Raw genomic sequence first — 12,451 nt, 5'->3', positions numbered from 1 at the left:
GCTCGGGGAGGACTATTCCTCAGGGAAAAAAGCATGAAAAAAGACACAAAATTGTACGAAAGGATGTGAGTGAGACATGAATTCTTGCAACCATGCCAGCCTCCTTGGCATGTGTAGTTTTGGGAAGATGAACCGAAGTGAGATTAGATGTTGACAAAGAGATGCATCCCTTCTTTTCTGTGAATGAAGCCATATGAGATCAGCTTGAAAGGGTATGAAACATGCATTCCAATCATTGCAAGGTACGAGATCTCTCGGATTTGATAGTTGCCCAAAATTGTATGCTTGATCACTAACAAGCAGGCTATTTGATCGGCTGAAGCAATGATTTCAATGAACGATATTAAGCCTAGATGGCAATTGTTAAACAGTCCTGTGAAATTCATGCCAAGACATTTAAGACTGTAATTCTACTTGGCATCCCCCTTTGCTGTAGAGTTTCGAGAAATTAATTAACAAGAAAATTTCAGTTTCCTCTGCCTTCCCCTTTTATTTGTTTCAATCTACTTATTTTTGCAGGTTACATTTTTTTTTTGTTGGAGAACGACATGTTAAAAATCTACATGTTGAAAAGAATGGTATGTAGTTGGACTCAATCCAGCATTACATTACTCTTAAATGTTTCTGCAACATGAGACGATGAGCGTGCCAACGTAGCTACATCATCGTCCACTGCAGAAATGGCTGGTTCGCCTATTTTCCACAATTTTTTATATCAAAATCAATCTCTCTGCCACTTAAATAAACTATTTTTCAAAAGAAACAAAAAACTTATTTGTGATTATAATTCAAGTCGGTTGGATTTTTTTTTCTTTCTGAGTCTTAATCATATTATTTATTTATACATCATCACTGATTGATTCACTGCTCAATCCGTTTCAGAGAGGCTGTTGTGCTCGACAGGCATGAAGGGATCTGGCGCCATCACGGTTGCTTCGACGGTGATCACCGCCGCAGCCTCCTACTCCACCGCCTCCCTCTCCGACGCCAAACCCGACGCCCCAAGTTGCCAGGTAAGTACCTGCTTTCTTTTCTTTCGGTAATTACAAGAGAATTTTGGTGTTATGTACTCCGTCAAATTAATTAACACTATTCCGCACATATCGATTTGTCCGGAGCAGGAGCAGGAGCTGGCGTCGTGGAAACAACAGCAGCGACGACGGCCGCCGTCAGCGACTACCGAAGAAAGATTCGCTCCGAGGTTTGACGGGTTGCGCTTCGTCGAGACGCTTGTCACAGCGCATCGATGATGCGATGATGATGAAGTGCATGCAGGGTTTCATCGCTGTGCTGCTAACCGTGTGTAAATATTTGCTATTGATGATGAATGATCGGCACAAGTATTGTGATCTTTTGTCTGCTACTTCATAGATCGTAGCGTTTATTCCATGTTTTGATCTGGGACTGAATTGCTCCGGCTTTTATCTCCTATCAAAGTTGCAATCATAGATCTTACAGATTCCTGAAAACTGAAAGATAGTTGGCGTGCAGTGATAGACTTGCTGAATTTAGAATTTCTTGGTTAGTATATTAGTACTGTGATGCAATGTGCTGGGAAACAGACAAGAAGAACTCTGTTCAATGTATCTGAAGATTCACGGATAGTTTAACAAAGAAATCATCTGTGATATTGAAGTAAATTAATTCACTTGGCCCTTTCAGAAGCATACAGAACACTGGGGTCCGACATAGTTCATTGGTTGGCACGACATGATTCTCCAATTAATTTCATTTCGTGTAGTCCACCTTGAGAAATTGCACTGAGTGCATGGGAGTTTGACATTGGTGTATTTTTGCTCCTCTAAGTGACATTTGACTGTCCATTTTCGCACCACAAAATTTGTTATCTTGGCAATCAATGGCTAAAAGGTATGTGAGATCCATTTTTCAGAATCATCCCATTCAACTAAAGTATAATAGTTTAGTGTTTCGACAGGAAAGATTGAAAACACACCAGCATCAGCATGAATAGTTGTACTGACATAGTGACAAAAGATACACAAGTTTTTTTCTTGTTCTACTTTGTGTGGTTCATCTTCAGCTGCCTCTGAGATGCTTTGATGCATATTCACCGTAGCCAACAAAAAAACACCACGTCTCAAGCTTGATATATTGTGGTTCACATAACAGGTCAGAAGATTTTTAGCAATGAAGAAATAGAACACGGTATTAAGTGGTGGAGTTCTATTCTTATGTGCAATTATCCCTTGCATGAACTTTGTTTTTATAGTTTGGCCAAAGGTCAACTTTCAGAGACTTTTTGCTGGACGATGCAAATTAGCTTATGGCCGAAACTATTTTGATAGTGATCCGATGACTGTTGAGTTGGGCCATGCGTTCAGCAGATGTTGTTTTGGACTTTGGTGGAGAACAGAAAATCAAGCAAGCAGTGTTCCTCTGAGTAGCTGAGTCAGTGCAGTTGACTTCCATCCTGATAAGCTAATGGATTTCATGACAACTGTGCATGTCAATCGTAGCTAATGGACCATGTGAAAAGTTTGCACTTACTTGTCAACCATAAAAGAGACCTTGGCTCCTTGTTGTATCCCCTCAAAAGCCCTCCCTGAGAAGAGCAACCATGGCATTTAGATTCAAAGCCTACTTCGCTATCCTTGTGCTAATTCTCTTCTTTGAGACATCTTCTTGTATGATGCCTTTGATTCGAAGTCGCGAAGGTGGAACTCAACATTCCTACATGATGATGACCAAGGTACTAGATCATGGAGCATGTGAAAGATGATTCACTACAGTGAGATTAGAGCATTGTATGTTTTCTGATTCAAATACTGTTGTTGCTTCTTCTCTCTCAGCATGTGCACATGAGAAGGGCTTTGCAAGAGTTCATCCTAGATTATGAGAATGGAGGACCAAACCCCAAACATGACCGAAAGAAAGGCAAGCCAGGTGGAAAGGGTCCCTAGCTTTGATCATCACCTCCTCCTAGTACCTTCACACGAACCATCTTCCATCATGATAGCAGCAAGGTCCAGATCAATTAGCTGTGATAAATATAAAGGCTTTTTGTTTTTCTTTTTTGGAGGCGATAGCAACAAGTATTGGGAAATCAAGTGTCAAAAGTGATGAAATTAATAATCAATCCATCATCCTTAAATTCTTCGCTCTCTAAACGTAGGAAGGAAGCAATTAATTAATACTTGTTGGGTATTAAAAGATCTTTGAAATAAATTATTCAGAAAAATAACTAAGAGAATCAGAGTTTAAACTTTATTATTAGAAAAAGAAGAGGGTATTAAATTGGATTGTTTTGCTAGTTGCTAACAAAAATCCATTCCAAACTCCAACTTAAAATCAGGCACCCTTTTGCATGCTCACAGAGTTAGTATGTCATGCACAAATCGTGTATGATGGATCCCATCATCAAATTTGTTTGTCTAACTACATTGGTTATACACAAATCTACTCCTTTTTATTTACTTAGAGTTTCCCTTTTATCTACACTAAGAAATAAAGTCCAACCCTGCACATGGTTTGATCGGTCTCAAAAGGAAACCCCAAGGAGACTTTAGGGTTTCACAATGGTTAATTCAGCTCACCACTTACCTACCAAATTCCTACATTTGAGTTAAGTCAATCACTCACTTGTATCGATCAACACAACCGCAACTTCACTTTTAGCAAACTGATCACACAAAACTATCCTATCCTGCTCTTCTCGATCGTCTATTTAAACAAGCCCCAATGCCTTCACTCATGCATTAATTACTGATCACCATGCCTCCTTCAGCTGACACTGCTCGCACAGCAATTGGAATTGTAGGTCTGTAATTAAACTCCTTGATCTTCAATCTATTGCTCCAACAGAACCATCAGTAATTATCACTCTGTTTCTTCGATATTCGATCCAGGGAATGTGACCTCTCTGGTGCTGTTCCTCTCGCCAGCGTAAGATTCACTTAATTACAGATCAAAATATATATTGTTCTGCCTTCGTGCTCTGTTTTCTGCTGCCACTTCTTCTGTTTGTTTGGTGTTGTCAGTCCGACGATCTACAGCATATATGTCCGCCGCAGCGTGGAGCAGTTCTCGGCGGTGCCCTACCACTGCGCGATGCTAAACTGCATGCTGTGGGTGCTGTACGGCCTCCCCGAGGTGCACCCCCACAGCACGCTAGTCCTGACCATCAACGGCGCCGGCTTCCTCATCGAGCTCGCCTACGTCCTCGTCCTCCTCAGTTTCTCAACCGGCGGAGCCCGGCTCCGCGCGCTGGCGACCCTCGTCGGAGAGTTCCTCTTCGTGGGCAGCATCGCGGCGTTTCTACTGGCGGCTCTGCACGGCGACATCCGGAGGCTCGTCGCCGGAGTGCTCTGCGTGGTGTTCGGCACGGCCATGTACGCCGCTCCGTTGTCCGTGATGGTACGTACGTCGACGCATGATTTGCATGAAATTAAACAACGTTAAATTAATTAAGTAATTAATTAAGAGCTAATGAAGTGATCGATGCAGAGGCAGGTGATTCATACGAGGAGCGTGGAGTTCATGCCTCTCTCGCTATCGGCGGCTTCGTTCATCAACAGCTTCTGTTGGTCGATCTACGCCACCATCCGTGATCTGGACCACTTCATCTTAGTAATTAATTAATCCATTAGTTTATTACAATAATTATACTTTAATTATTTCTTAAGGTTAATCTCGTTGGAATTAATTAGATACCGAATGCGCTGGGAGTGGCATTTGCGGCGGTTCAACTCGTGCTGCATTGGATGTACGGCCGAGGCGGGCAACTGCGAGAAGGGGAAGGGGGCGACGTGGAGATGGAGAGCGGAAATGGGAGCTTGGAACAGAGAAATGTACCGGTAAAAGGAAGAAGAAGAGGCAATTTGTTTTTCTGAAATTCTATTAGAAATATAATTGCGAGTCCCGTTTTAGTCTTGTAAAGAATAAATATATATAAATGAGAAAAAAAAACATATTAAAATGGTTATGAATAGGACAAAGTATAGCAACTCTAAGATTGGGCAATTGAAACGGGTAGGCCTCTTTAATTGACTGATGGGCTGGCCCATCATAAAAGTGTAAGTTTGGGCCATGTCAGTGGAAGCCTCGTAAAAAGAAATTGTTCTACAGAAATTGTTCTACAGATTCGCAAAAAAGTACATTGGCCCATGCAGGTCTCGAACCTGCGATCTTCGCATTATTAGCACGACGCTCTAACCAACTGAGCTAATAGGCTAACGCATTAGAACTAGAATTAATTAAATTCTATAATTATTTTAATTCCAACTGAGTTATAGTTGAGTAATTGTTGCAAGAAATATGGGCGTTTGTGGGTTTAGATTCAAACCATGTTAATAATATTTGGTTAATTTATATTTATAATATTTTTCCAACAAATCTACTAATCTTAATTCCGTATCATATCTTTTTTTACCCATTCGATTCTCATCTTTTCTTTTATTTTGGGTAAAAGTGATCATAATCAAATGCTATGTAACATTTTAAATACTACAACAAATTATTTTTTCGAAATGATATATTTGCAAAGTTAAAAATGGTATATTAATTTATAATGATATAAGTATGATTTGCCTTTTTGATATATCATATGTGAGATATTTATTTTCCCCCTTTACAACTTTTTTTTTTTCTATCAAAACTTCCAATCTTTTATTAATTTGGATAGGTGCAAGGAAACGTTGCAAACAAGTACTCAATAACTATCGACAATTCTATCCTATTCAAATAATTAAATCCATTTTTCAATGGGCTCAAACTAAACAAATTAACCAAGCTTTATATTTATTACTCAATGTACATGTGAAACACATAAATAAACCTAATTTAAATACATGACGCATTAAATAAACCTAATTTATAACAGGCCAAAATTTATTTATCCAGCTGATTAAAAACTAAATGGCTCATCCAACACGATACTCTAACCAACTGAGTTGATGGGCGAATATCAATTACATCTCATCTTAAGCTCTGTTATTGCTACTAAATTTTAAGGAGCATAGTTGAGTTGATTACGATGGGACAAACTTGTTAAAGTGGACAAAGGTCGATTCTTGACAATCCTTATTTTGTCGTAGTCAACTGCAACTTCCCGATATACCTTCTCATAGATGGTCGTGAAGACAATCGTATGAACTATTTATTTACTCATTAATTTAAGATAAAATATGTATAAGCTCGTGGCAATCGTGAATTATGATATTCATGTTAAAGTTAAAGTAGAAGAATTTCCCTCGTGCTGACTTCAAACACATTAAATCGTATGGGAAGGATTTTGTGTTTTATTATAAAATTTAGAAACTTTTATCGTTGGCCTATTAGCTCAGTTGGTTAGAGCGTCGTGCTAATAACGCGAAGGTCACAGGTTCGAAACCTGCATGGGCCATTTAAAGGTACTTTTTGTTTTTTAATCTTTTTAACAATTAAATTTTGGTCTATTAGTATACTCTCACTAATACGTGACTGGGCCGGCCCATTAGCCTCTCAAAGAGGCCTACTGGTTTCCGTTCCCCCATGTACAACTCATTTATAACTGATGGGCCTGGCAAAACATGGGGTCTCCCGAAGAAGAAAGGACACAGGTTGAGCTTAGCAGCCTGCTCGTCTCCCATTTTCTGAAAAAAAACAAAAAACAAGAACACTGCTTGTTTAAGCACTTGATTTCCTTTCTAATATACTTGTTTTGATCGTGGTCGGGTGAATCAATAAAGAGATATTGAGATGGAATAGAAAGTTACGATGATGATGGCAATATCAAAAATATCTGCAACATTCAAGACGAGAGTTAGAAGGGGCGTCGAGTCTAATATTTAAGTTAGTATAAGGGCTATGAAGAGATGAAAACAATTGAATAATGGAAGAAAAAGAAGACATGTGCCCCTCTTATGTAATTTCTCTAAAATTACTCAAAAAATATCTCTACGTTAGAGCCAATGAGGAGATTGAATTTAATAGTCATTGGTGATCTCTTCATTCACTGTACGTCCCGTGTTTGATGCCACGAGGCAATTATGTTATTGGAATTGATTTCATACCACATCATCCCCACAATGACACATATTTTGGAATATTCAATGTTGTTGTTTATTTCAAGAACAATCAAACTAAGGTTGATATCGAGAAGTCAAGTGTCCGAGTTGGAGGAGTTTGAGTCATTTAGAGTCAGATGAACTAAACTAATGGAGGAGCGGAGAGTGAACAATTTGAAGAACGAGTCTGAGTTGAACTGATATAGTCGAGGAGTCTAAGTCATTTATAATTGAGTGAGTTGAGCTGATGAAAAAGTCGAGTGACCAAGTTAAAGAAGAAGTCAGATGACCAATCTAAAGGAGGGATCGAGTGGCTAAGCTAATTTTGAAATTTCCTATTTACCATAATGATAATAAATGAATAAATGAATTTCCTATTTACCATAATGATAATAAATGAATGCTCTCGCAAAGAAGTTAAGAAATTTAGTGGGATTTACATTTTGACCTTGTATATTTAAAGTCATTTTGTTTTTGTTTTTCACTTTCTTTCTTGTTATCTTTGTTAGGTAAACATATCGGTCAATGATGACTCTGATGAGCGATCCCAGACATCCATTTTATTCAGAATAGAGCTGTGGAAGACTTGCGATGGCAAGGACTAGTATTTTGCAAGCTTTTGACTCTTTAAGTTTGGGTTTTGTCCATATTTAATGATTGAGCTTGAACAGTCCTATTTTATACGCAAGTTGAGATTGGTTGAATTTGTACTCAAGATGCATGATAAGTGGCAGTCTTTTAACCTCCCTCATACATTTACGCTAAGATCGATGCGAAATATCTTCAAAAATAAATTTCTTAGGAACGAAAATATTTCAAAACTACAAGGATCCACACTGCAATTCCCTAAACTCTGGGGCCAAAATGAATTTTGTTTATTATCTTTTATTTTCTTCGGTACGAACGATCCACGGTCGTTTGGAAAGTATCGATTTTTAGAAACTGCCATCGTCAACGCTCTTCGTTCTCATCCGCTGCCTGTTCCCGGTCACCGGGTACGTGATGGGTGTCGAGTAAACGCGTACCGAATGGATTTTCGATTTATTAGTGCGTGACCATCGCCGACGTCTGAGTTAACGTCTTATCGATCTTGCGCTTGAGACACACCCGCGGGGCCCGCTGGAGGGAGCCGCTCCCGGATAAGAGAGATATTTTAGTCGAGAAAAAAAAAGGAAAAAACAGGCGCAGAATTTGATTATTATTAATTTGGGGGAAAACCTGTGATGAATAAAGTGGAGGAACGGAGCGCATCAATCGCGATCTCGATGTTGTTGCTTCCTTCGTCTCTCTTCCTTCTACTTCTTTCGTCGGAGCCATCTCGGTTCTTTGATCGCGGTGAGGGCGGGAAGTTGAACTCTCCGTTTCTTCGTCTCTGATCCCGGATCGCTGGTTTCTTCTGCTTCATGCGGTATAATCTTGTCTGTCGTTTTTCTTTCACTTTTTAGTTTTTGTCCTTGGAAATGAGAAATTGATATCGACGTCGTCGTCGATGTATACTTAGATTTTACTACTATGTTCTTGGTCAAGAGTGGGTAGAAATTGATTTTTGTTTGCTAGATCTGGCCTCGAATGCTCCGCTGTTTGTTTAAATTGTTGCCTACTTTTGCTCTCTTGATCGTTGCTTGTTTGATCCAATGGTTGTAACATATGGATGGGATAATTTGATTACTTTAGCTCTGTGGTTCTCAGATTATTTGATTCAAGGGCTTTTTAATTGTCATGTACTCTTTTGATTTGCTGATGAGATTTGTGAGTTTTCGTCACTATTGTCTGTTGCTTCTTGCCGAAATTTGTTGAGGGATATATATGTTTATGGCTCTTACCTTTTTGGCGTTTTTCTTTTTTATTAATACTAGGTCTGAGCAAGTTTTGAAACTCATTTATGCAGACTGAACTAAGTATAATGCATTCGATACTTAAAATTAGAGAGCACCCATTGTTGCCTTTCAAAATCCGTTGATAATAACACTTGAAAATTGAATTCCTACTGAGTCCAATAGTTATGGTGCTTGGATTGAACGCACGATGGATCAATTAAAGACTGACCAGCTTAAAGTTCAATCAAGGTTTTGGCGCTCGGCTGGAGTTTATCTAGTATAAGACAGTATGCTTCTCTCAACTTAATCAATTGTCCCAACTAGACTGCTCTTTCTAAGACTTTGGCATTATCTGGGATGAGACCTAGGTAGATTAAAATCTTCCTTGCGATCTTCTTCAGTCTATACTATATAAAATTGATCAGAACTTGTATGCCTTCTATTTAAATAGTCATAGAAGATTATGGTATTGCAATCGGTTTGGATAAGGTTTGACTGTCAATTTTATTAAATCTTCCAAGTAATTATAACAAAACAAAGTTGATGCTGGAAAAATATATCTAAAACTCTTCTTTTCATTCATACATTACCCTTCAAGTTTCAACTGATTAGTTTTTTTTTTTTTGCATAACTAAGTTATTTTCTTTTATCCAAACTTTTCTTGTATAGCGACTTCAACATCAGGCGTAGGTTACACTTTTCTATGCATTACTTCTTTTGATAGCATTGCTTTTGATTGATTGATTGATTATATTTCTCTTTATTCTTATAAATGTGGAGATGATGTTGACTCATTTGCTTCTGGCAGATTAAAATTTATACACAATGGTTTGACAGAACTAGAAGTTCATGGCAGCTGCAGAAGTAAGGACCGCTTGGCAGCGTGCTGCAAACCGTTGCCTTGTACAGGAAGATGCAAAGCGAGCTCCAAAACTTGCTTGTTGTCCATCGTCTACCCCACAAAATGATTCAGAAAGTGGAAGTACAACAACTGTACAAGATTATTTTATTCCCAATATCATACCTAACAGAAATTCCATGAATTCTATTCTGTCACCTGAAACAAAATGGTGGCTTCAGATGCAACCAAACTTAGGATATCATAAGGATTATATTTGCAAGCAACTAAGCTCTTTAGAAGACGAGGTCAAAAGTGACATGGATGCTGTACTCACAAATGGGGATTCTTTGTCACATGACTCTAGCGACTTTGTTGCCACAAAGGAAGACTCCTTTCTGAAGTCTCCTGAGATAGTCTCATCAGTTTTCATGACACAGGATTCTGAAAGAAAGGTCAAAGAGATGAATACAAAAAGCTATTCAGAACACTCGCTAAAGATAAAGAGAGCCACGGAAGGTTGCCTTCATAAAGAGGAACTTCTGGGCCAGACAGCTGATCCCTTTTCCCTGAAAAGACCAGAGAAAACTTCTTTAGATCTTGAATCACCATGGGCTGGGACTACCAAGTCTGAGCCATGGTGGCGTATTGCAGACAAAGATGAGTTGTCTTTGTTGGTTTCCCAAAAATCATCGCAGCATATTGAAAATTGTGATCTTCCTAAACCTAGCCAGACAGTTCATGTCCCCACGGGAAAGCTAGATGCAGGTATATATGGTGCCAATGAGTATTCAGATAATACTTCTTCGTGTGGTTTTGATGACAAGTTCTTTTATTCCGGGGTAAACATGTTGCACCAATCAGAGAAGTTGCACAGGCAAGACTCTATGCAGCTTTTTTATTATTATTTTGTACTGTCTATAATATTTTCTGCTGATTTTACTTGGACTTATTTTTCTATTCGCACTAACCATGAATTTAGCCACCATTTATTGTGTGTATGTATTAGTGATGGTTGTACGTAATATTCACATGTGAACTTGGTATAGTAGGCAAACTTGCAAGTTGATTGTTTCTAAACTCCATGGTAGAAGTAGCTTTCAGTTATCATTTACAATTTAAAAAGTGTTGTTAGACAGGGAATGCCAAGGAGAAGTTATAGCTAAATAGAGATGGTACTCCAAGATGCTGCACTCCAGCAATTAAAGATCTCCTAGCAAGTAGCCAATCAATTCCTCAAGGGCTTGTAGGAATTTTAGGAATCCTGCAGCCATCTGAAACTTGCAATGTCGAGTGATCTAAAGAAGACTCCAAGGTCCTTGTTAATCCTGGTGATGTTGTTAAGTTGCTGTCACTGCCTACTTTACAAAGGGTCATAAACAAGCTTAGTTCAATTCATATAATTGGCAGTTCTGTTTTACCAATTTAAAAATTTGTCCTTACATCCATCATCAAGAAAATACTTCTTACCTACTCTTCAATGTGACTTAGTGGTTACTGGATGACAAAATATTTGATAGATTCTTAAACCTTTCAACCTCTCTTGAAGCAGCTCTTGCAAGCGTCTTCATGTCATCTACTTCCACGTCCTAGAGTACAATTTATATAGCGTGTATAGTGACTAGTGAGTCAATCAACCTTGGTATTGCTAGAAGGTATATAAGTAGGCTGAAGATTAGTCAAGGACAAAGAGTATGAAATGATCCAGCTCAATTGTTGGCCTTCGTACATCTGGTTAATGTCCTCTTGTTGGGAACATTATCAGTAGATGGTTGTGATAGTAACATTGTCAGTATCCATTGCATTTCTTTTGCCATTTATATTTCTTTTTCATTTTTATCGAGGATATACTCATTTAGTTGTTCCAGTCCACCACAATGCGCTCCCTTTTGGCCTATGCTATTATTCCGATGGTTCTTTGAGCCTATTGTGTTTCCTTTTCTGCCTTTCTGGTTTTATGCCATTGTTTTATGAGCTCTCTTGTCACCACTGAAAGTCTCTTCAACGTTGCATGCTCCTTCCTAATCCCTCTCATTACAATTTACAAACCCCTTGTTAGATGCAATTTCTTTTGTTCAATACATTCTGAAATTTTTTTGATCCGACTTTCTTGTGCAGTCAGGCACAAGGTCATCTTAAAAGGAAACCTCCTGCTGATCAGACATTCAAGAATGACCTTTCAAGATCCAATCTGCTGGATGCACTTCGCCATTCCCAGACCCGAGCTAGGAAAGCTGAAATGGAGGCCCAGAAAGCTCACGATGAAAAGGAACATATCATCAAGCTTTTGTTCAGACAAGCGTCCCACCTTTTCGCATACAGACAGTGGCTACAAATGTTGCAGTGGCAGAACCTTTTTCTCCAGCATCAACTCAAGGACCATCCTATTTCCGCCAGTATTCCAAACTTCCCAGTACTGCCTCAAATTCCATTGAAAGGGAACCACAGAGAAGGGAGGAAAAAGCACAAGTGTAAAATTTGCAAACTTGCTGTTGCACTTGCTGTTGGATTGGGTCTTGCCGGTGCAGGATTGCTGCTCGGCTGGACGATTGGTTGCTTGTTTCCCCCAGTATAGAATTGCTATCATCTTTGGGTTGGAGTTCTCCTAGACTAGATTTGTATCATTGCAAACAGGTGATTGTATATTGGGCACATTTTGTGGCCTAGTGAGAAAGTTGGGCTTCCGAAGCTGGTTCATGTACCCGGAGTTCATCTTTCAGTGTACATGGTTTCTTCTGTACATAAAAATTTCATTGAGACCAAGTCTACATCAAATCAAATTATTCTGCACA

The 12,451-nt window shown here is 38.9% G+C and overlaps 3 protein-coding genes and 1 non-coding gene across 7 annotated transcripts; all 4 read left to right on the top strand.

The window, feature by feature from the left end:
• The first annotated feature begins 183 nt into the window (after positions 1-183).
• Positions 184-1,409, top strand: LOC141825248 (uncharacterized). 2 transcript variants are annotated; one of them, XM_074712632.1, is made up of 4 exons: positions 184-242; positions 520-578; positions 883-1,013; positions 1,122-1,409. In XM_074712632.1, exons 1-4 carry the CDS (start codon positions 184-186, stop codon positions 1,248-1,250), a joined length of 378 nt encoding a protein of 125 aa, XP_074568733.1. In that variant the 3' UTR covers positions 1,251-1,409. The 2 variants fall into 2 exon arrangements, with proteins under 2 accessions (XP_074568733.1, XP_074568734.1); XM_074712633.1 differs by lacking the exons at positions 184-242; positions 520-578 and adding an exon at positions 626-687.
• A 2,323-nt stretch (positions 1,410-3,732) lies between these two features.
• On the top strand, positions 3,733-7,609 carry LOC141823017 (bidirectional sugar transporter SWEET4-like). The gene is made up of 6 exons (XM_074710296.1): positions 3,733-3,778; positions 3,867-3,903; positions 3,999-4,374; positions 4,465-4,587; positions 4,668-4,814; positions 7,514-7,609. Exons 1-6 carry the CDS (start codon positions 3,733-3,735, stop codon positions 7,607-7,609), a joined length of 825 nt encoding a protein of 274 aa, XP_074566397.1.
• TRNAI-AAU (transfer RNA isoleucine (anticodon AAU)) lies at positions 6,288-6,361 on the top strand. Its single transcript has one exon. It is a non-coding gene; the product is annotated as a tRNA-Ile (tRNA).
• Positions 7,610-8,200: 591 nt separating the features above from the next.
• LOC141825495 (uncharacterized) lies at positions 8,201-12,451 on the top strand. Of its 3 annotated transcripts, none has more exons than XM_074712880.1 (3): positions 8,201-8,412; positions 9,630-10,536; positions 11,782-12,232. In XM_074712880.1, the coding sequence occupies exons 2-3, from the start codon at positions 9,671-9,673 to the stop codon at positions 12,092-12,094; spliced, it is 1,179 nt and encodes a 392-aa protein (XP_074568981.1). In that variant the 5' UTR covers positions 8,201-8,412; positions 9,630-9,670; the 3' UTR covers positions 12,095-12,232. The 3 variants fall into 3 exon arrangements, with proteins under 3 accessions (XP_074568981.1, XP_074568980.1, XP_074568979.1); XM_074712879.1 differs by having other exon boundaries at positions 8,203-8,412; positions 9,659-10,536; positions 11,778-12,451; XM_074712878.1 differs by having other exon boundaries at positions 8,203-8,412; positions 11,778-12,451.

Source organism: Curcuma longa, chromosome 3, assembly GCF_044706935.1.
Source record: "Curcuma longa cultivar G26 ecotype Majalengka, Jawa Barat chromosome 3, ITB_CL_G26_1.1, whole genome shotgun sequence".
Lineage (NCBI taxonomy): Eukaryota > Viridiplantae > Streptophyta > Magnoliopsida > Zingiberales > Zingiberaceae > Curcuma > Curcuma longa.
Note: the sequence above shows the minus strand (reverse complement) of the source record. Positions and strands in the feature narration are given on the sequence as shown.